The sequence below is a fragment of the Amaranthus tricolor genome, chromosome 14, assembly GCF_026212465.1.
Source record: "Amaranthus tricolor cultivar Red isolate AtriRed21 chromosome 14, ASM2621246v1, whole genome shotgun sequence".
Lineage (NCBI taxonomy): Eukaryota > Viridiplantae > Streptophyta > Magnoliopsida > Caryophyllales > Amaranthaceae > Amaranthus > Amaranthus tricolor.
This window is the reverse complement of record NC_080060.1, coordinates 11,611,713-11,633,196: the sequence shown is the minus strand read 5'-3', so window position 1 is coordinate 11,633,196 and position 21,484 is coordinate 11,611,713. Positions and strand designations below refer to the sequence as shown.

Sequence of the window (21,484 nt, the reverse complement as noted above, 5' to 3'; positions counted from 1 at the left end):
TCAAAAGAAAACGATAAAAATAAATCAGTGGAAGTCTTCAAGTTTGCAACTTCAAAACCTAAGGGCATCATCAAAACCATATAAAGTCCAAAATAGAGCGTACTTGCTAAAATAAATAGTAAAGTTCAAACGATAACTAGAAATGATATAAACTCATATATGATAGTCAGCACATTAATAGGTTCTAACATTTGAATCCTCACACACCAGCCCCACCTGCAAATCAACCTGCTAGTTGTCAAATGACAACTTCGTAGCAAGCACCAAAGAACACAAACCAATACACATCAGAGACTTCATACAATGTATTATACAAGTTACATACAAGCTATAAGTTCACCCTAACATGCAAAGGCTCTAATACTTAAGATATCATATTTGAGTTTCCAATTTCCAACTCATATCGTTGCCCGTCCAATTCGGGTTGCCAGAGTAATATAAAAATTTGGAGGAATACACATGGGAGAGCTAATTCCCAGGCAACCTCTGGCCTATGACGTTGTCTGTCCTATTCGGGTCGTTAAAGGTAAAGTATGCATACCCCCATGGTGATCATAATGATCTAAAACTGCCATGGGAACGATAACAATAATAATTCCATTCTAATAATTTAACCGCAAGTGGGTAACCAACACAACCATCCTCAAATTTCCAATTTAAACTCCTTTCAAATTCTTTTTGGTGTCTAAGCATTAAGTGATAAATAACATCACAATATAGAATGAACACAACCTTACTTCACATAACCAATTACAAAAGTATGGTCTAAGCGTGTACCATGATAGCACGATAAATCAATTCAAGGCACTTTCACAATCGGGAAGTCAACCTCTTATGAACCGAGGTCCTAAACACAGATACACACACAAAATAAAAACACGTACTAGAACGTGTTTACACATTCAATTCATTTTATACCATCAAGGCATCACTAAACTTCATAATTTTAAATGATTAAATATGAATCTCACTAGCTTCTTAATTTTAAAATGCAACCAGAAACTTTATTTGGCCGTTTTTGGACAATTTCAGAAATTCAAACGGAAAATCCAACTTCACCACTGCGTCCGAAAGGCATCAATTATATAGGGTACCAAATTTTGTAATTTTTAATGCCCATTTACTATTTTTAACTAACTTTAGCGTTTAAGTGACCTTTAATGCAATCGGTGAACAAAATGACAAACAAACGCACTCGAATGTCAAGGTTCATGGTGCGCCTGTCGAGGAACACCTACTGTCCAGAATCTTTTTAAAATTTTTTTATTTCACTTTAATATTTATATTCCTTTAATTATTATTTTAAATTCAATGATTTCTTTTCCCGATATTTACAATTCAACACATACTACCACAAATCATTCTTAATAATGAAATAACCAAACCATGAGTATCCACACTTGCACAAATCTCAACACACAATTAAAGACTACATAAAAAGAAAATATAAATAATTAAATTAAGACATTTCTATCACTCGTTAATTATATATATATATATATATATATATATATATATATATATATATATATATATATATATATATATATATATATATATATATATATATATATATATATTTTCCTTTATGCATAAAAATAAAATCATGAACATGACTTTTTTAGTAAATTGAAATTTTGTTAAAGAATCATAAATAATTATAAATAAATACTCATCCATAACTGTCTAACAAATTAAGAATTATAAATTCTTCTAACAAATTATATTAAACCATATAAAGGTAACACATGAATATAATTCTTCTAACAAATTATATTTTGTTAAAGAATTATAAATCATAAAAAAAAAACTATATAAAATTAACACATGAATATAATTCTTCTAATAAATTAAATTTTGTTAAAGAATTATAAATCATAAGAAACTATATAAAATTAATACATGAATATAATTCTTCTAACAAATTAAATTTTGTTAAAGAATTATAAATCATGAAAAATATTCTTTTAACAAATTAAATTTTTTTATAATAATAAAGGGCTTACAATTTTCAAGAATTAAGGATTGAATTGCCCAATCGAACACCCAAAACAACACCCAAGATTTTTTTTCTCATTTTTTTCTCTTTTTCTTTAAAATGGCCAAAAAAAGGATCTAAAATGGTGAAGAAAATTTCTGAATTTTTTAGTGAAATTTAAATGTCTTTTGACCTTTCAAAGCCTAATTAAACACACTTACATCCTAGAGAGGACTTACAAATCCCCTCCAATTCCTCCCTACCGGCCACTTTATGATGATTTTTTTTAATACTTTATTGTTCGGTTTAGTTGTTATCATTACGCGATAAACTTGTTACGCGATAAATTTGTTACGCGACAAAACACGTGCGCAACAAAGGTATACTCAAATAATTATTTAATATATTTAATCGACTAATTATTTATTAATAATTAATTTTTTTAATCGATAATTTAACGGGGTGTTACAACACCCATGAATGCATAGACTTGAATGGTGCACTCAAGGCACCAATAACTTCAACAATAATAATTCCATTTTTTTGTTCTTGACTTATGTTTTTAGTCTGTGAAAATGGAGATGATAGATGCAAAGTACTTTAATGATAATTGATGCAATGCATTCTTATTATTGATATGTAAAAAAACAAAATCTTAAACAATTATATAATTATATTATTATCTTATTAAATTTAAATTTTCATATTAAATTTAATAAAATGATTTTTAACAACTTGAGAATGAACAAATTGGATGTGAGTAATTAGGCTCAACGTGATGTTGATGAGTCATTTGAGCCTCAGCCCAAATGATAATCTTAGTTATTTTAAAGAGGTTTGACAATAGATTGGCATGTTGATAAGTCATTTGAGCCTCAGCCCAAATGATAATCTTAGTTATTTTTAAGAGGTTTGACAATAGATTGGCAGGATCTATGTCTATGCACATCAATGAAACACTTGCTTTATTAATGAAAATTTAGTAATCCCTAATAGTTCAAATGAAGGACATAATCCACCTCCAAACAGTACCAACAACCAGTCACCTATTGTTTATTACAAATAATGCGGTAAATAAAACTACAAACACAAGATGCTGTTTGTAGTGTCTCTTTTGTGTATGGCAACGGACTCCTTGCTTGAATGAATCACGAATTGAACAAAACATCGTAGACAAGATTAGTTTTCGACGATGAACGTCACTAGAAATATTGATATAGATTGAAGACGACTACGATACTTTTCTTTTGTGATATTTCCCCCCCAAAGGTACTTGGGTTATGAGATCGGAAATTCACAACGAAACCGATTAGTACGAACCGATTGAACTAAATGATTATGTGTTTTTGTAGAGATTAAAATCAGAAAACAATAAAAGAGTTAATTACTCTTTTCTATGTTTCAAGAGATTGAGAGAAAGATGACAGAAATTAATTTTCAAAGACGTAAATGATTTCCATGCACTCACTCTTATTTATAGAGTTGAAGTGACATATGGATTCATCCAAAACCATGCATCAATGATAACTGATGATTATCATTTTATTATGATGTAAAACATTCAATCTTAACAACACTTTACTCTATTTGAAACAAAGTTTCGTTTCACGAACAGAAGCACTATTTTGAGGTGCTCGAACGAGCATATGCAAAATCTCTTTCCAGAAACTTTTTGACGCAAAAATCTCAAAGTGCTCGAACGAGAAAAACATCAGAACAAAAGGTTTTGGAACAAACTGCTGGACCAAAGAGGACATGCTCGAATGAGCAGCATAGTGCTCAAACAAGCACACCCTTGCTCGAACGAGCACTTGGGTTGAGCAGCTTCATTTTGATTCATTGTTACTTTTTTGCTTAGTCTATGTCTTAGTGCATGTCTTAAGCCTTTGGATAATGCCTACATGTTCTAAATACTCAACATTGTTGTCCCCTCCTCTTTTTAGCCCTTTATACACTTACATATTCAAGCTAAAAACTCTACTCAAGAATCCCCTTTTGTTCTAATCTATGTTGGGCATCATTACAAGCATGCAAACAAGAGGAATTAAAGCCTTATTGTTGTCCCATTTTTGCCCACTTCATCCAGCCATAAGCCCAAACACATTGCTCCCACATTCATCCAAGAACAAACACTAGAATCCTTCAAAGTTTCAACTACTAAAACACCTTCTTTTTTTTTTGCTAACAACAACCTCTTCAAAATTCTATCTAAACTTCTGAAAATTTATGTTTATGAACTAAAATCTTTCATAAAAATAATCTACTCTCCAAGAGATTTCCAACAACACCAAGCTTAAAGCATTCTACAAAGTAAAGATTAAGTTATGTCAAATTCTTTATTTCACAAGCTTTTGTTAAAATCTGTTCATGTAAACTATATCAACATGAAATCTTTCTATACACTAAAACTATTGTAAAATGGGTATTTTATCACAGTAACTAAGAAAAACCATCTCTTAAAAGGCCCTAAATATTTCAACCATGGAAAGGAAAAATAGACAATTTTCATCCATTCAATTACAATCTTTCTTTGTTTCCTAGCCTAAAAATTCAATTTTGGAACTTGTTTAAGAAGTGTTGCTCAACACAAAGTCATCTCCAAAGTAACAAGTTATCGAAGAGTAAGTGAATTTAACAATCTTTAGTTAAAAATAAAAAGCCATTAAGTTACATAGAAAGATCCAAAAAATAATGCTATCTTTGTATTCTTTGAAAATGTTTGTAGTAAAGGAGTTGGATTTTAGCTCTTAAGAAGCTGGGTTTTTATATTAATCTATTCGGACTTAAGTAATTTCAAAACGATTTGTTTTGATTTATCGATAAAATGCCCATACAAATTAATAAAATACCATATATGACTTTTACAAGTTAAAATGACTTAATAAACATGTTATATGAATTCTGAAACTTAGTTAAAATTAAATGAAATGATCTTAATTATTAATTATTTACTAATTTTTCGTTAAAGTCACTAATTTCACTCCCTCTTTTTAAACCGCTATTTTACCCCCCCCTCTCATTTCCCCACTTCATCTTCTTCATTTCAGGTGCATTAAAGACGCTATAATAACAGGTAAGTTTTCTCAACCTCTGTTACTGTTCAATTTAGGGTTAATCTCACTTTAGGGTTTATTCACCTACCCATTCTTCTTTTTTTTTTTTTTTTTTTTTTTTTTTTTTTTTCTTTTTTCTGAAATTAGGGTTTTTTTCTTTAACAAATGTCGACATCATCATGGAATTACAAAACTCGAATGGAATGCTACTGTGGTTCTGATGTGTCTGTGCAAAGGGGATGGACTGTTCAAAACCCAGGTAGAAGATTTGTGGCCTGTCCAGACTATGATGGTCATAATAACACAAGAAGTTGTAACTTTTTCCGCTGGGTGGACAAGCAAATGACTAATTGGCAAAAGAAGGTCATATTGCGTCTTATGGATGAAAGAACAAAGCTGCAAAGGGAATTTGTTGCATTGAAAAGGAAACTTGATTTGGCTAACAAGAAGATTAAGAAGAAAACTTCAGATGGGGTCATGATGAAGTTGCTCTATCCTCGGCGTGTTTGGAGATGCGGATTGGTTGTTAACACATTTCTTGGTGTGATCATTGTGTCATGGATAGTCAGTTATTGTGTGTAAAATTTGGTTAAGAATGTAGGTTTAGCATGACGTATTTTGGAGCTTGTATGTAGAACATCATGCTATAGTAATATGTAGGATGAATGCAGGCAATTATGTATTTTGGATGATGTAACCATAAACTGTAAACTTGTTCTTTTGAATCATAATATCAGTAAATGGAACATAAGCTTTATAATCATCAAATGTGCATCATAATATCAATGCTAACTGCCCATTCCAAATCTTTCACCACAAAATGGAAGTTAGTTAAAGCTTACAATACATAATACTTAAACAAGTTTAAATGCTAACAGTGTTTGCAAAAAATCCATTACAACCTTCTAGCTAAACACAAACTGGTGTTGGGCTATCATGGTACTCATTACTATCTAAAATATTTTATGCTTGGGATGCTTGGGTTGCTGCTGCTTCTTGTTGTTTCTCTCTTCATGTCCTTCACCTTGCAGAGCAGTCATCAGTCAATGGTTGCCTTTCTCCCTTCTTCTTTGGCTCAAGAGGTGCAGGTTCAGTGCTCTTGCACTTTCTTTTGTTGTGTCCTGGTTGCTTGCAAAATGAGCACTTGATTTGCTTACCAATCTCCCTGCCTACCCGATCAGCACTTTAATTCCCTTTCTACTTCTTACCCTTACTTTTCTCACCAGGCTCCAATGTCCTCTTTTTACTTGATGGCCTTCCAGGCAGTCTTTTGTATGGTAGAGGGTCTGGCTGGATGTGAGGGGTCTTTTCCCAATCCAAAGCACTAGGCATAGGTTTGATTATTGGAGCATACGCCTTAGCATAACTGGCTCTGCTGTAGTACTCATGTATGAACTCCTCACAATTTCCCCTACTGGTCATTATTGTTGCATATGCATGATGGCATGGACCTGTCAGTTGCCATCTAAAACAGCTACAAGTCCTCTCATCCAAATCCTTTAAACAAGTTTGGTCCTTAAAATCAACCTCAAACAATGTGCTACTAGCTACTCTAACAATACAACTTTTGTATGCCTCAGCAGACCATTCAAATTGTTTTTTAACATAAGGCAAAATACCACCCTCTATTGAATTTAACCCTATTTTTTTCTTATGGTGTCTTTGCATGATAAATCTCCTTATCCATTCCATATGTGTCAACACAGCTTTGTCTCTACATGGTTTCACCACAGCATTGAAAGACTCAAACATATTGTTCAATAACATGTTTGACTTACAGACAGTGTCAAACGCATGCCTACTCCATGCATTTGATGGTATTGAAGCCATATACCCATAAGCCTCTACATTAAGATCTTTTAGTTCATTCATCTTCTCTTTAAACTTTGTCTGCAAGCCAAGACAATAACAAATAAATGCCAAAGATAAATAGCTAAATAGATTGACAAAATAAATGCAATAGACATTATACCTCAGTGGTTGCTTTGGCAGCAACACAAACTTGTACGCTTCTCCTGACCATTTATGTTGAAATTTCCCCAAAGATGCCTCCAACAGTACCTTGTATGTGCCTCAGGTGCAATCTCATCAAGGGCTCTTATAAGTCCCTACAATGACCTTTTGTAAGTACAAACCAAAATGTTAACTTCCAATTAATGTACAAAATACAATAAGCATCAAATACCTTCTGCCTATCAGACATGAATATATAACCCTTTCCATCATCTATGCCTAGGCATTCCTTAAGGTTATAGAACGCAAAAAAAAAAAAAAAGATGAACAAGGCAAAGCAAAACCTAATGAAATTGAAAACCTAACAAAAAGGAAAGGACGAAAAAAATTCCTTCAATGGAGGCTGACTGAACAATGAAGATGATGTTGACAGTGACACAGAGGAGTTGAAGGAGTTAAACGCGATTTTTTTTTCTTTTTTTAAAAGTGAGTAAAATGACAAGGTAGTTGGTAGTTGAGTTATGCATTAGCTATAGTTAGATGGGTTTTTGTTTTTTTTTTTTACATTTCAGTTATAGGTAAAAAGGATTGGTCAAAGGTAATTTAGGGTCATTAGCCATTCATCTGGTCAGATTGGGGTAAAATGGCTGTATCGATGTCATGTTTGCTAAGTTGAAGGTTGTTGTTAGTTAAAAAAAAAGGTCCGCGTCTATTTTATTTGAAAATGAGTAAACTTTAAGGCCGTAGTTGTAATTGATCCAAATACTAATAAAAAAGCTGCAAAATAACAAATGACGACTTCTTAGAGTTTTGTTCTCTCATCCATAAGATGCAATATGACCTCCTTTTGCTAATCGGTCATTTGTTTGTCCACCTAGCGGAAAAAGTTACATCTTCTTGTGTTATTATGACCATCATAGTCAGGACAGGCCACAAATCTTCTACCTGGGTTTTGAACAGTCCATCCTCTTTGCACAAATACATGATAACCACAGTAGCATTCTATTCGAGTTTCGTGATTCAATGATGATGTCAATATCTGTTAAAGAAAAAACCCTAATTTCTGAAAAAGAGAATAACAGAAGAGGAATAGGTAGGTGAATAAACCCTAATGTGAGATTAAGCCTAAATTGAATAGTAACAAAGGTTGAGAGAACTTACCTGTTATTATAATGTCTTTAATGCACTTGAAATGAAGAAGATGAAGTGGGAAAATGAGGGGAGTAAAATGGCGTTTTAAAAAGGAGTGAAATTAATGACTAGTTGAGAGTTGAGTTATGAGTGTTAACTATGGTTTCAGTCAAAGGTGATAAGGTAGGTCAAAGGTAAATCAAAGGTATGTCAAAGGGTTCAGTCGGTCATCTGGTTAGATTGGGATAAAGTGACTGTATCGATATTATGTTTGCTAAGTTGAAATCGATGTTATGTTTGCTAAGTTGAAAGCTATTGTTGGTAAAATAAAAAAAAAAAGTCCATAACTATTTATTTAAAAATGAGTAAATTTTAAAATTGTAGCCGGTAATTAATTCTTAGTATTTATGGATATGTATGATTATGACAGTACTTCATTCGCGTTGACTATACTACCCGTAGGATCGTGTCACATTTGATAAATTGTGAAAGGTAGTTTCCGAGTCCCGATTAACTGACCCTTTTCTTCCGTATCTTGACGGTAAATCATCAATGTCTTCTTCAGCAACAGCTAGAAAACACCCTAAATCTTCCCCAAAAACCCCAAAATCTAGAATAGTCTCTAATCAATCTCAATCACCAAGTTATTCTTCAACGATCACATCATTACTAGCAGAAGTTGAGCCACCCCCTGATTTACTTCCTTCTAAGTCATTCGAATTTCTGAAGCTCATTGTTGTTATCATTATCGCAACTTTAGTTGCCGGTTTCTGCAATTTCCTTTACGGATTCTTCAATCATTCTCTTAAACCTTTCTGTGATTCCGATGGTATAGATTTTGATGTTTCATTTCCCGGTAATATTCAGTTTTTCTATTTTTATTTCCAATTTTCACCATTTTATTATAAGATATTCGTTGTTTTTTTGTTCTTTAGTTTGGGTTGTTTATATATCTATTTCCAATTTGGAGGTAAGAGAGAATTCAGTAAAACCATTATTTATCTTCAGATTATTCCATTATAATACTTTTGAAGCCAATTCCTGTATGTTTGTTCTTTTCTTACTTACAAGAATCCAACAAATGAATATGCCTCTTCCATATTTTGGGTGCTTGAAATTTTCAAAGTTAATGTATGCATTACATTCATGCAATTACGATTTGAAGTGTTCTTCCATCCAATGATTCTGTGAAAGGAAAAGTATTGAAGAAGGAATTATAATGAATTTTCTGTAAGTGACTTTTGTATTGGTATGGAATAGGTAATGGTTTGGTTTAGGGGTCTAGTAGAAAGAGAGTGTCTTTAAAATTGTTCGGGTACGAACTAGATTGGATAGGTTGTTATGCTTTCCCTTTTTCTCTCCATTGGCACTAACTTTATTTTTTTGACTCTTCTTATTACTTCAAGTATTCATGTCACTTCCTCTACGCTCTTAGATGGACCGTGGTAGTTGATAATAAGAATCTTGCTGAAAATGTCGTATACTTATGGGATTAATGTTACACTCGAGTTCGATTATAAATGAAATTGCATTCCATAATTGCAGATTATTGTGAACCTTGTCCAAGTAATGGAAGGTGTTATGAAGGCCAGTTAGAATGCTTTCAAGGGTATAGGAAGTATGGTAAGTTATGCATTGAAGATGGAGATATCTATGAAGCAGCTAGGAAACTTGTAAGTTTGTGCACTTTGTTGTGCAGTCTATAATTTTTTGTTTGATTGAACTAATGCATATTCTCACTTTTCTATGGCTTAATATCTGCACCGGATATTGTTTATAAATGTTTCAGTCGGGATGGGCAAAAGATCGCCTTTGTGAAGATCATGCACAGTATATGTGTGATGGAACTGGAACAATTTGGGTATATTACCTCACTTCTGTACCACCTTGAGAATTTATTTCATTTGACACTCTTCTATATCTGTCTGATATGGAATTTATGTGAACTCCGTAACTATGTTAGGTTTCTGAAGACAACTTAAAGAACATGCTGGACAAAAATGAGCTGTTTGAAGGTTCCACAGAATCAGATGTTAAATATAGGTATACCAAGCAAAAAGCAATGGAGGAAATTCATGGACTGTTGGACACACGAACCATTGGCTATGGGTACGCTTTCTTTCAGTATATGTAAAATAGTTCATTAGCTGCTGTATTTATATTTTGTACTAGTGTAATTGGTGTTATCTGGATTACAAAATCAAAGCACGAAACACCAATCTGGATCACATTCACAAAAACAACAATCCGATGTGATTTAGATTGTGAAGCCTATAAAAATCTGCGTCATATAATGTCTTTGAATCCCCCATATTTATCCCAATTAGGTGGCTTACAAAGATACTAATTTTTTTGTTGTTGTGATGTGGCTCTCATATTATTATATTTCTCACTGAGCAAGCTGGCTTATTATCCCTCCAAAGCTCTAATCTGCTAATTCAACAAGAATGATGTGTATGTATTTATGCGTGAGAAACCCTAATTTGTTGTAGGTAGTGTCCTACATTCTCATATACCCTTTCCAGTAGCCTCTAATTACTGTGCAACACTTTTTTGTACCATGCGTCTTTTTTGACCCATTTTTCAAATTTATATAAAATTTATTGCAGGTTCAAAGAGTTCAAGTGCCCTGGTATTTTAGCTGAAAGTTACAAGCCACTTACTTGTCGTCTTCAACTATGGATAGCTAGGAACCTTCTACTTCTCATGGCAGTATTTGCACTGGTATTCAACTTTCTTGGGTTGCTTGAAAATCTTGATTGCTCAAACCTTAACATTTAGTAAAAAGTCCATGATAATTATGACGATGTTGATTTTTACAGGTTGTGGTATGTATGTTATTGCTGTTGAGAATTCGTAGAAGATGGTGTTTGCTTAGGAGAGCAGAACATCTTTACCACCAGGTACTAAACACAACTTAACTGCTTTGGCTGATGTAAAACTAAAAGGGGTTGAGTAATTCATATCAAATAGTTCCTTCATTACTAATTCTTACTTCTCTTTGGTTGTGGTCATGGAAAATATATTTGAACATGAAAATAGAATTGTATGAGTGTTCTTTTATCCCTCATTTCTAGTTCCAATCTTTGGATTAGGAGGAGGGTAGTAGTATGCGGGTGACGGCAACAACTCATCCCTCCCCCCCCCCCCCCCCCCAATGGGATGAAGGCTTTTGGATGAAGAAATACAAATGCCAAATTTTGTGCAGGAATTTAACTTTGATCTATGGGCAATGGGCATCTTGTCTACTGGAGTTAGCCTAGGCCTTCCTCTAGTTGGCTGAATGTGTCATGGCAGATAATGAAATAGCAAGAATAGTAAAATACTGAAATGGAAGATTGTAGTGATAATGTAGAAAACATATAATAAGCTATTCGAACGGCTTGCTCTCTCCCTAGCGTCTAAACTCATTACAATTTAATTCGTTTGTTCTTCTTTCCCCAATTGTCCTCTTACATATAGGCTACTATTCAACTCTTTAACAATCCTAAGAAACTCTGACAACCGTAGCTTTAAAAAGCGCGCCTTGCCTTGTGCCTTGTGCACCTCGAGCTCAACCTCGACTGAAAATGCCTTGACTAGGTCAGGTAAAGCCCACTACAAGAGGCGTGGGCCTTGGTACGCCTCGATGCATTTTGAGCCTTGTGTGCCCCGTGCGCTTTCTTGTTGGGATGGATATATAACTTAAGCTTGGCTTTAAAAGTACCTTTTCTTGATAGCCTCTTGATAATGAAGTGGAAATGATGCAACACTAGACGTACAAATTCTTTGGGGACCATAATGGTGAACATTTATAATGATGACGACCAAGTTTTATACTAAATGTCTGGAATGCCATAAAAAAACCAATTTGATAAAGGATCTATGGTATTTCCTTTTGATTTTAGTGCTTGTACATACTATACTATACCAATCAAATCTTTAGTTAACTACACGACATGAGCGGTTGAACATTTATTCAGATGATTAATATTAATTTTTAAGTAAACATGAGTTTCAAAAAGTACTTTATACTAATAGTTTTAATCTATGGATAACAAAATAACACTGACCACAACTCACTCCTAGAATGTTCATATCTATAAAACTAATTTCAAACATATCTTATTACTTCAAAAATCTTATATGATGATTCCTTATTAAAAATATCAAGTTGTATTCAATGCATGTATTTGAATGAATATGTGAGCCTTGAAATTGGGGTTGGGGGTAGCTAATTTTACTTTCCTATTACTGCTCTTATAAGGGTCCATTTTACTTAGCATCTAAGTTTACGTCCCCTCTCTTTCCCCACTTTCACCCCCACCCCCTCCCACCCCACACACATTCATAGTACAGAATGTTTCATGTATATGACATTGTTATTTGATGCCTCTCTCTATCCAAATAGTGAAGAGATTTAGAAAGACCTTATAGAAACCCACATGTAAAAGGATCTGTGCAGATAAACACATGCTTTTGAGCTATATTAAATCAATTTATCAGCCAAAATTTGAAATCGCCAAGGATTCGGATCCTGGCACTTGACTCTAGTTGTACGATAGCGTCACCAAAGGAACTTTTGGTCTTGATGTGGGGAAGTCTTACCTAAACATTGTTAAAAAAATTCTTTGCAAATGGACAACCCGGTCATCATAAAAACTTTTAAACAATTTCAAATGTTGCTTTGGAAAAAAAAAGTGAGTGTCTAATATATAGGGTATTGTACTGATTATATCTTCTTTGGGATGCTACGAACCGGCTTAGTGGGTGATTGGGGGTTATAAATTGGGAAGAACCACATAATTTAGTTAGTAAAGGAATTTCAAAAAGAAGGCTAAAGATGTAGTTCGAAAAAAGGAAACATAAGCCCATCATAAATAGAGAGGTGGAGGGAAAAGAATTATAAGCAGAATTAGAATTCTAATCTTCATTCCTTGGAATTTTGGCAATTCAAGCCACCTGAAGAGCTGGTGAATTGTTTCACGTTCTGTAGTATTCCACAAGTTGAGCTGCATCATCTGTATTTATTACCATTGATGAATGCGAATCAGCTTGTAGCAAAAGACCATGAACTAGATCAACTTAAGAATATGAGTGCTATTGAAATTCACAAAATACATTGCTATGCTTTGTTACCTTATGCAGTTCATCTGTTAATTGTTACAACAATACTAACCATTTTTGAGTTATACATTCTTTGAAATAATGACAGGTATGTGACACTCTTGAGGATAATGCGTTGATGTCTAGAAGCACGGGTGACAGAGAGCCCTGGTTAATTGCCTCAAGGCTTCGAGATCATCTACTTACCACCAAGGAAAGAAGAGATCCTCTTCTTTGGAAGATGGTACTCAGTTCCCCCTTTACTTGCATTTGAGTTCTTGAAACATTTTAGAATATCAAAACGTTCTTTATTTATCCACGCATCTGGCTTTTTAGATTCTATTTGTTCATCTCCTACAATCTGATATGTGAACGTCACATGTTTGTACGATTTTCAATTTAGTCTGAATCTAACCTTAGTCCAAGAAAAAAACCTATGAGATACAAATTCGAGTAAAAAAATGCCTGACTCTGAATATGGATTATATATTTAGACTTTGAATTGGTGGCGGACGAAGTCGGATCTTCCAAAAACTTCGACAATCTGACTTGACTTTGACTGGGATTAAATCTAACATCCTACTATAACTTTGTCCAAATTTTAAGTTTTTATTTTCTTTCAGAAAAATTTGTATTTTTTAAGATTGATATAATAGATAAAAGACTTATCCCTAATGCTCCAACACTTTTAAAACTTTTATATATCTATTCGAAAGACTATTATTGTTGTTAGTTTGCGTATTGTTTTAAGTAAAATTTGGGCAAATAGTAGCATATTTGAGTTAATATGTTTTATTGGTCAGATTATTTTTCATTTGAAAGGCATTTTTTGCGAGTTTGGTATTTCAAATGAATTAAATCCTTGAAAAAAATAACATTATCCAACTTTGTCAGAAATCTGAGAGTTAGAGCAAAGTCTATGTGCATAAATTTGAGTTTGAGTTTGAGTTGAAAAACATTTTGACTTTTTATTTGGTAAATGTCGGACGACTCGTTGTCATCCTTCCACGTCTTATTTTGTATCTCTACTAAACAAAAAAAAGCAAGATTTTCTGTGGGAGGGGATAGCAACCAAGTGCTTTGTAAGGAATATTATACATTGTGAAAACAAAATTAGGGAGTCAATTAAATTATGAAGATGTCAATGGAAAAGTTTTTAGTAGAAAAGTTTTCCAGAGTATTTCCAGACAATGAACTGAAATAAAGAACATCAAGAAGGCTTTTTTTAGTTCTATGATTCATAGTTCTTTGTTTACATTCTAGTAAATGGTCATTAAAATCATGTGTGCTTTTTATTTAAATGAAGTTGTAACATAATGTTTGCAATTAAGGATCAATCAGAAGCCACATCTTTGTTGTTGCATAGGTAAGGTTTCAGATATTGACACTAAAATTAAGTGGCATTTGGGTAATTAGATGTTACTGTTGCATAATTTTTAAACACATATGTTGACTGGAAACACATTAAGCCTCCAGTGCACTGGAAATAGAAGAGAGGAAACCTTGAAGCTGATGTATATGCATACATGTTCATAGCTTAGGATCTATGCTTACCTACTTATAAATTTGTCTGATTATTTGTATCTGAATAAGGCATAATCTAGTGAATTTAATGGTGCTAATTTCATTAATAATTTTAATGTGATCTGTTTCAATACCAATACCCCAGCTTCCGTGAGTTCTAGCAAAATTTCCCAGTAGGTGAGTTGTTATAGCTTATGGGATTGTCTCTTTATGAGATGGATGACGAAGTAGTGGCAAAAAAGGGTAGTTTGCTATGTTGGGGCTTTCTTAACCTTTGAAACTTATACATAAAGAGAAGAGAAAAGAGAATAGAAGTGAAGAACTTGGAGAGAAGAAGAAAGAAAGACAAAAAAATACCTGACTTGGGAGTGTTGTGTGCCTCCTTTTTTTCGCTCCTGTTTTCTGAATAACCTAATTTTTATAGGGTTGCTTATCTATTTTCTCTCTTCTTTTGTTCCATGTGATTTTCTTGGGTTGCCGTCACTTTTTCTTTTTAATACTAGGTTTTACAATAGTGGTCTCTTTAATTTGATATATCTCTTTGCTAATGAAGTTTAGCTTATATAATACTTTAAGTAGGGGTGCACAGTGCACATGGTTCGATTTGATCTGATCTCACACTAAAATCATACCAAACTAAAAATTCTGGCCTGGAAAATTTTCAGACTGGACCGGACCGTTTAAATTAACAGACCAGACTAGAATAAACTGTTATACAACGGTTTGGTTTGGTTTGGTCTACGATTTTTTTAATTTTTTTGTCCAAATAAATACATGCGGTTTTTGCAAATATTTTGCACCTACAATCACCAAATATAATAATTTTTAATAAGTTGATTGCATCAACATCATTCAAGTATATATTAGTATAAAATAACTACATCTCGAAATATTTAGTAGCCATCTATTTTTTAAAAAATTATGATTTTCGGTCATAGTACAATTTGGGGACTGGTTTGGTCTGAAAAACAAAAAAATCGTGACCAGATCAAAAATCGTAACTTTTCTTGAAAAAAAAAAAACCAAATCAGACCGTTTAGACTGTAAACCAGACCAAATACTAAAATTATGATTTGATCCGGTATGGTTTGCGGTTTAGACCAAAATTTTTTCAACCCTAACTTTAAGTAGGCCAAAATAATTTATAGCATATTTTTCAAATCTACTAGCTTAGCCTTTTTTTTATAATTTATTTTTAATCATTTCTTTTATTTCAAGTTGTAACAAAATATAATATAAACTAAAATTATATCTACGTTTTCTAACGTTTCGGAAACTCTAAATTATTTTTTTTGATTTCTTTGTTTGTTTCTCGTATTGGATCAAATTTTATTTCGAGTAACATTTGTTCATATATTTTTAGTACTAATTGGATTTCTTCTAAAAACTTGATCTCTTGTTCAGAACTATATAAGCTTGCTCATGATCAATGTTTTAAAGATTTAGGCCCAAATTTTTCTGACTTTTAGGTTATTCAATAGTGCTTAACTTATGGTAATAAATAGAGGGAATTAGTTGATGCTATTAGAAGGCGATTTGAATTGTATGTTTGGCAATTTGGAATATTAGTTACAATTTTGTACTTCCTAATATTTTATCTTCATTTTTAACATAAGACATTGCACACTCTACCTCCTTTTCCTCTCGTAGGGATTTTGCATGCATTTCTATCTTATTGTATCAATTTCATGTTTACCTTTATTTCTATCCAATAGGTTGAAGATTTGGTGGAGTTAGATTCTCGATTGGACCGGTATCCAAAAATTGTTAAGGGTGAATCAAAGGTGGTTTGGGAATGGCAAGGTAAGGAGATGTAATATTGATATCTATTAACTCATAATTAGAAATTCCATTGTGCTACTTTTTTGTTTCTAAGTTTTATTACAATTGGATGTGACTTGTGAGTCTAGTTTTTGTTGACAATTTGACTGGTATGTTCCTTCAAAATTTTGTACATTTTTTTGTGTTCATGTGCATATCGAACGACCATTAGACTAACGCTACTATATGCATCTGAATGCTGGTCTTTTAGAAATGATCATAGTAGAAAGATTGGCGTAGTGAAATGTGAATGCTTTGATGGATAAGTGGTCATACATTTTGGGATAGAATTCGAAACAAAGATATAAGAAAGGGTTTAGAAGTAGCAAATATTGAGAAAAAGATGAAAGTTAATCGTTTAAGATGGTTTGGGCATATGCAAAGACGGGCTATTAACGAACATGTAAGGAAGATAGAAAGTTGGAGCTCGGGAGACTTAAAAAGAGGGCGAGGAAGACCAAAGATGAGTTGGATGACAAGTGGAAAGGATATGCATGATCTAGACATGCAAATTAAGATGGTAGGAAATAGGAATGAATGAAGAAGAAGAATCCATGTGGATGACCATTACAACATGTAAGGAAGATAGAAAGGCGGAGCTCGGGGGACATAAAAAGAAATCAAGAAGAAATCAATTTAGAATATAGCTAATTGGTAGAGAGGATTGCCTGCTCTTCTCGGTTTCTTTTCTTTTTCCTTTCCAGTGAGAACTTACAAATTCAGGAATTTTTGGATTGAAAAGTAAGTAGTACATATTCTAACTCGGCACTGGAGTAGGATCTTAACGGAATTCACAGTTAATTGTTAAGCATGGAGAACAAAGAAACTTTTGATTGTCCCATTCAAAACTAAGTGAATGAGATGTAAGTGTTTACGAAACTTAACTATTGTTCTAGTTGCCACCGCAAGACTAGCATAGGTTTTTCACTTTTGGATAAGAGAAGTGCTAATCAATCACTTAAATCTTATCATGATTCATGAGATAAATTATGGGCTTATACAAAGATAACTATGACTTTAGATGTTAGCTGTCAGCTGAAAGTATCAGCTCTGTGTTTTGTAAAAATATTTTGATGTGAGATTATGTGGAGGACAAGCATATCTTGATATATACGAAGAGGCAATCAGAACATAGTTGAGTGATTTTCCTTCTCTGAAGGGCTTCAGGCTCGATTCTTGTTTGTCTTTTCATGGAGTCCAAATATTAGTGTGATATACTGATCTTGAGTGGGCAGTATTTAAGATTTACCCTAAAGGTATGGATGTTAAACAAAAGATTGCTAGTGTAAATGTGTTGAAGTATTCAAGGAAAACTTTGAAGACTTAAATGAAATGTTTAGGCAATTGTTTGACCATCTTGTTTTTGGAAGTTAAGCAGATTGATAAAGATAAGAGTGTAGCTTACCTTGTAATATACATGAACATATAAAGGTTCAGTTGTTAACTTCAAAAACTATTTGCAGTTGTCTACCACCCATATTTAATCGTCCATTTCTTGGTTGCTTGTGTTTGTTGGATGTTTTTGTTGCTTGGATGACGTGCAAGTAAAAGATGATGACGTGGGGTTGGAGGAAATTGATAGATACTCTTTTTATTAGTGGAATAAGTTGATGATTTTTTTTTTGTTGAGTTAAGCTTTGTTATGTGAGATAAATTTGTTTTGGCCTCTTACTGACTAGCTAGAAAAGTGTTTCCTGCTCACACAGAATGTATGAAAAGGATATTGAAAAATCGTGATCTATTATTTTTTGAGACATGATGTATTGATATTGTTTTTTCCTTTTGTTGTATGCAAATATGGTGATTCTTTTTTGAATTTTTATATTGAATTGTGGATTTACTTTTTAAGTTCATATGTTGCCTAAGCTTTTTTCATTTCCTATTTTATTGTTGAAATCTTTACTTTTATTCCTCATCTTTAGTGGAAGGTTCATTGAGTTCTTCAAGGAGAAAGAAGATGGAGATGGGAAATGTGAGTCCTTGTGTAGATGCCAAAAAAAAATTTTACTCACAATCATCAAGTTGAAATGGGTGAGTTATGTTTAGCTGTTATAGATTGATTCTATTGCCCCAATGCCGTTAAGTAGCTTCCACCTAGGATGCGGTTTGGAAGGTCAGATGTATGCAATCTTACCCTTGTTAATGATAAAATTAACAAAGGGGTTGTTACCGATTAGCTGTTGTATATTGATATTTATAAGAATTTAGCATTTTGATTAGTTATTCATTTGATTGTCAGCTGTGCATTATAATGATTTCAAGCAAATGTCTTGGTGCACCAGTGTTTTGTACTTGCTTGTGGTGAAGTAGCATGTAGTCGATGGTGTGAGAGAGACCTCTTTTAACGTTGTACGAGGGAAGCCATGCTTGTGTAATCTCCAAAACACAAGGTGCAAAACTTGGCGTCTTATGTATAATTTGAGTTGATAATTTGGTTTTCATTTATGTGATTGAAAATATAGTCTCAGTTTTTATCCTATGTCTGTGCAGGCCCTAATCAGTTACGTAAATAGCCTCGTTACCGTAAGTTGATACGGTACTGTGTTTCATGTTGTGGAGAAGAAGTAAGAAGCGAGAAGTAATGGGTCGAGGTGGAAATATTTTTTTCTTGCAATCCACCCTGCAGGAAATGAAGGGGAAGCGGATGCCATCTGATGGACTTTGTTTCAGTAGCTATGCATTATTATAACCTATTTTAGACTTGTAGTCCTCTGAAAGAAAGAAAGTCACCAAAGAATGTAGAAGCAAAACCTATATTTTTATTAAATGAATGAATCTGATCTGATATACAAAGGGGGCCCTCCTTATATAGCAATAAGGAATTACAAGAATTAGTTACATAATCTGTTATAATAACAATCTGCTATATAACCAACTAACCAAACTGACTAATCCTATACAAAACTATGATAGCTAATCACGTAAGCACGTGACACCTAAGCTCCTGCTGTTAACTTGTAGAAACCTTCTTTTGTATGAAGTGCTGACTATTGAAGCCTAAGAACAGAAGACTAGCATGCTGCAATTTTGTATAGCTTGTGTAGCATAAGTATAGTCTTGCATATTTAGAAACAAACACACTAAAAAGCTACTCAAATTAGGAGTTGTCTCTTCTTGAAAATTTGAATAAAATAAGATGTTTTAACAACTTAATTTCGAAAAAAAAGCTTCGTGAAAACTTAATTCCCAAAATAAGTGTCCGTACATCCAAACCTAGCCTTGGAGTAAGTCGCTGTTACTAACAGCGACTTTTTAAAAAAAAAAATTTTTTTTTTAAGTCGCTGTTAGTAACAGCGACTTAATGAATTTTAAGTTTTCAGTTCTCAGTTACTTCCTCATTCCAACCTACGAGATTAAGGAGTTGATCAGTTAACCTTAAAGTCGTTGTTACTAACAGCGACTTAAGGAGTTGACTGGTCAACTCCCTAAGTCGCTGTTAGTAACAGCGACTTATGACTTTTAATTTTAATTTTTTTTTGTCTTTCGCTGTTAGTAACAGCGACTTACTCCAAAGCTAGGTTTGGATGTACGGACGCTTATTTTGGGAATTACGTTTTCACAAAGCTTATTTTTGGAATTAAGTTGTTAAATAATCTTATTTTATTCAAATTTTCTTTCTTCTTCCCACTCCTAGTTTGAACAATAAATCCTTGAATAGTCTGGATGGTAAAACCTTGGTAAGAACATTAGCTAGCTGATGTTGGTGGGAAGATAAGATAATTACAAAAGGCCTTTCATGACCTTATCCCTAGTGAAATGGAAATCTACCTTTATATGCTTTGCCCTTTTACTAAGACTGGTTTTTTTACCATTATAGATGACAGTTTGGTTATCACAATTAAGGGTAATAGGCTTTTAGTTTGTGATTTTAAGTTGTTCTAATAGTTTGACAACCTAGGATACCTCTGAAGCAGCTTGGAACATAGCTTTATATTATGTCTCTGAATTTAATTTGGACGCAGTGTGCTATTTTTTAGATTTCCAGCAAATAGGGGATTGTCTTAAATAAAAGTAAGTATCTAATAACTGATCTTCTAGTATCATGACATGAAGCCCAATCTGAGTTTGAAAATGCTTGTAGCACTATCTTATCACTTCCTTTAAGAATTATCTCTTGCCCATTTGCATTGACATAGTTGATCACATGTAACAATGCTTTCCAATGTGATGTTCAAGGGTGTTGCATAAACTGACTTAGAGTCTGGACTGGATAAGATAAATCAAGCCTGGTATTAGTATGGAAATTGAGCTTTCCTATGATGCATCTATAATGACTTGGGTCATACAGTGGATCTCCATCAGAAGCAGAAAGTTTGATGTTAAATGGTAAGGGAATAAATGCCATATTTTTGATAATAAACTTTGGCAACCAATCGTGCCTTGAACCTTTCTAATGATCCATCAGCCCTTAACTTGACCTTATAGACTCACTTACAACTTATTGCTTTGTTTCCTTTAGGGAGTGTAACTACTACCCAAGTTCTGTTCTTGGATAAAGCTTCCAATTCACTTTTCATTGCTTCTACCCAGAGTATATCTTGAGAAACTTCCTTGTATGAGTTAGGTTCCTGATACATGAAATGATTATATGTTATTTTTTTGTGTGTGGAATTTAAAGCTTTGAAATGAATTAAGTTACACCAATGTGTGACAACTTGTCCACAAACATAGTATTTCAAGTAATCATGTGTTTTTGTGACTCTTTGCTGTTTTGGTGTATTTTGGTGCACATAATCAAGTATAACAGAATCAACAAAACTCCTCTATTCACTTATCCTGTTCTGATCTATATTCTGATCAACAATTTGAGCTTCCTTTGAATTATTGATTTCCTTGTTATAAGGAATTATGTTACTATCATAAATTTATTGATTTACTATCATAAATTTCTCATTAACAGTTTTTTCCCTTTAGTTCAGGAAATATGACTTGTACTTTG

At 33.2% G+C, this 21,484-nt stretch overlaps 1 protein-coding gene across 2 annotated transcripts; it reads left to right on the top strand.

Moving 5' to 3' along the window:
* Positions 1-8,593: 8,593 nt before the first annotated feature.
* LOC130799909 (uncharacterized) lies at positions 8,594-19,772 on the top strand. 2 transcript variants are annotated; one of them, XM_057663200.1, is made up of 11 exons: positions 8,594-8,971; positions 9,661-9,788; positions 9,905-9,976; positions 10,079-10,224; positions 10,725-10,839; positions 10,938-11,018; positions 13,310-13,444; positions 16,440-16,527; positions 18,468-18,576; positions 18,828-18,935; positions 19,036-19,772. In XM_057663200.1, exons 1-9 carry the CDS (start codon positions 8,668-8,670, stop codon positions 18,569-18,571), a joined length of 1,173 nt encoding a protein of 390 aa, XP_057519183.1. In that variant the 5' UTR covers positions 8,594-8,667; the 3' UTR covers positions 18,572-18,576; positions 18,828-18,935; positions 19,036-19,772. The 2 variants fall into 2 exon arrangements, with proteins under 2 accessions (XP_057519183.1, XP_057519182.1); XM_057663199.1 differs by having other exon boundaries at positions 18,785-18,935.
* Positions 19,773-21,484: the final 1,712 nt, after the last annotated feature.

What these genes read in the sequence shown, in the direction of transcription:
- LOC130799909 (XM_057663200.1), top strand. Translation starts at nt 8,668, where the DNA reads ATGTCTTCTTCAGCAACAGCTAGAAAACACCCTAAATCTTCCCCAAAA. An exon ending in ACACGAACCATTGGCTATGG is followed by an intron (nt 10,225 to 10,724) that starts GTACGCTTTCTT and finishes AATTTATTGCAG; the next exon opens with GTTCAAAGAGTTCAAGTGCC. An exon ending in GGTGGTTTGGGAATGGCAAG is followed by an intron (nt 16,528 to 18,467) that starts GTAAGGAGATGT and finishes CCTCATCTTTAG; the next exon opens with TGGAAGGTTCATTGAGTTCT.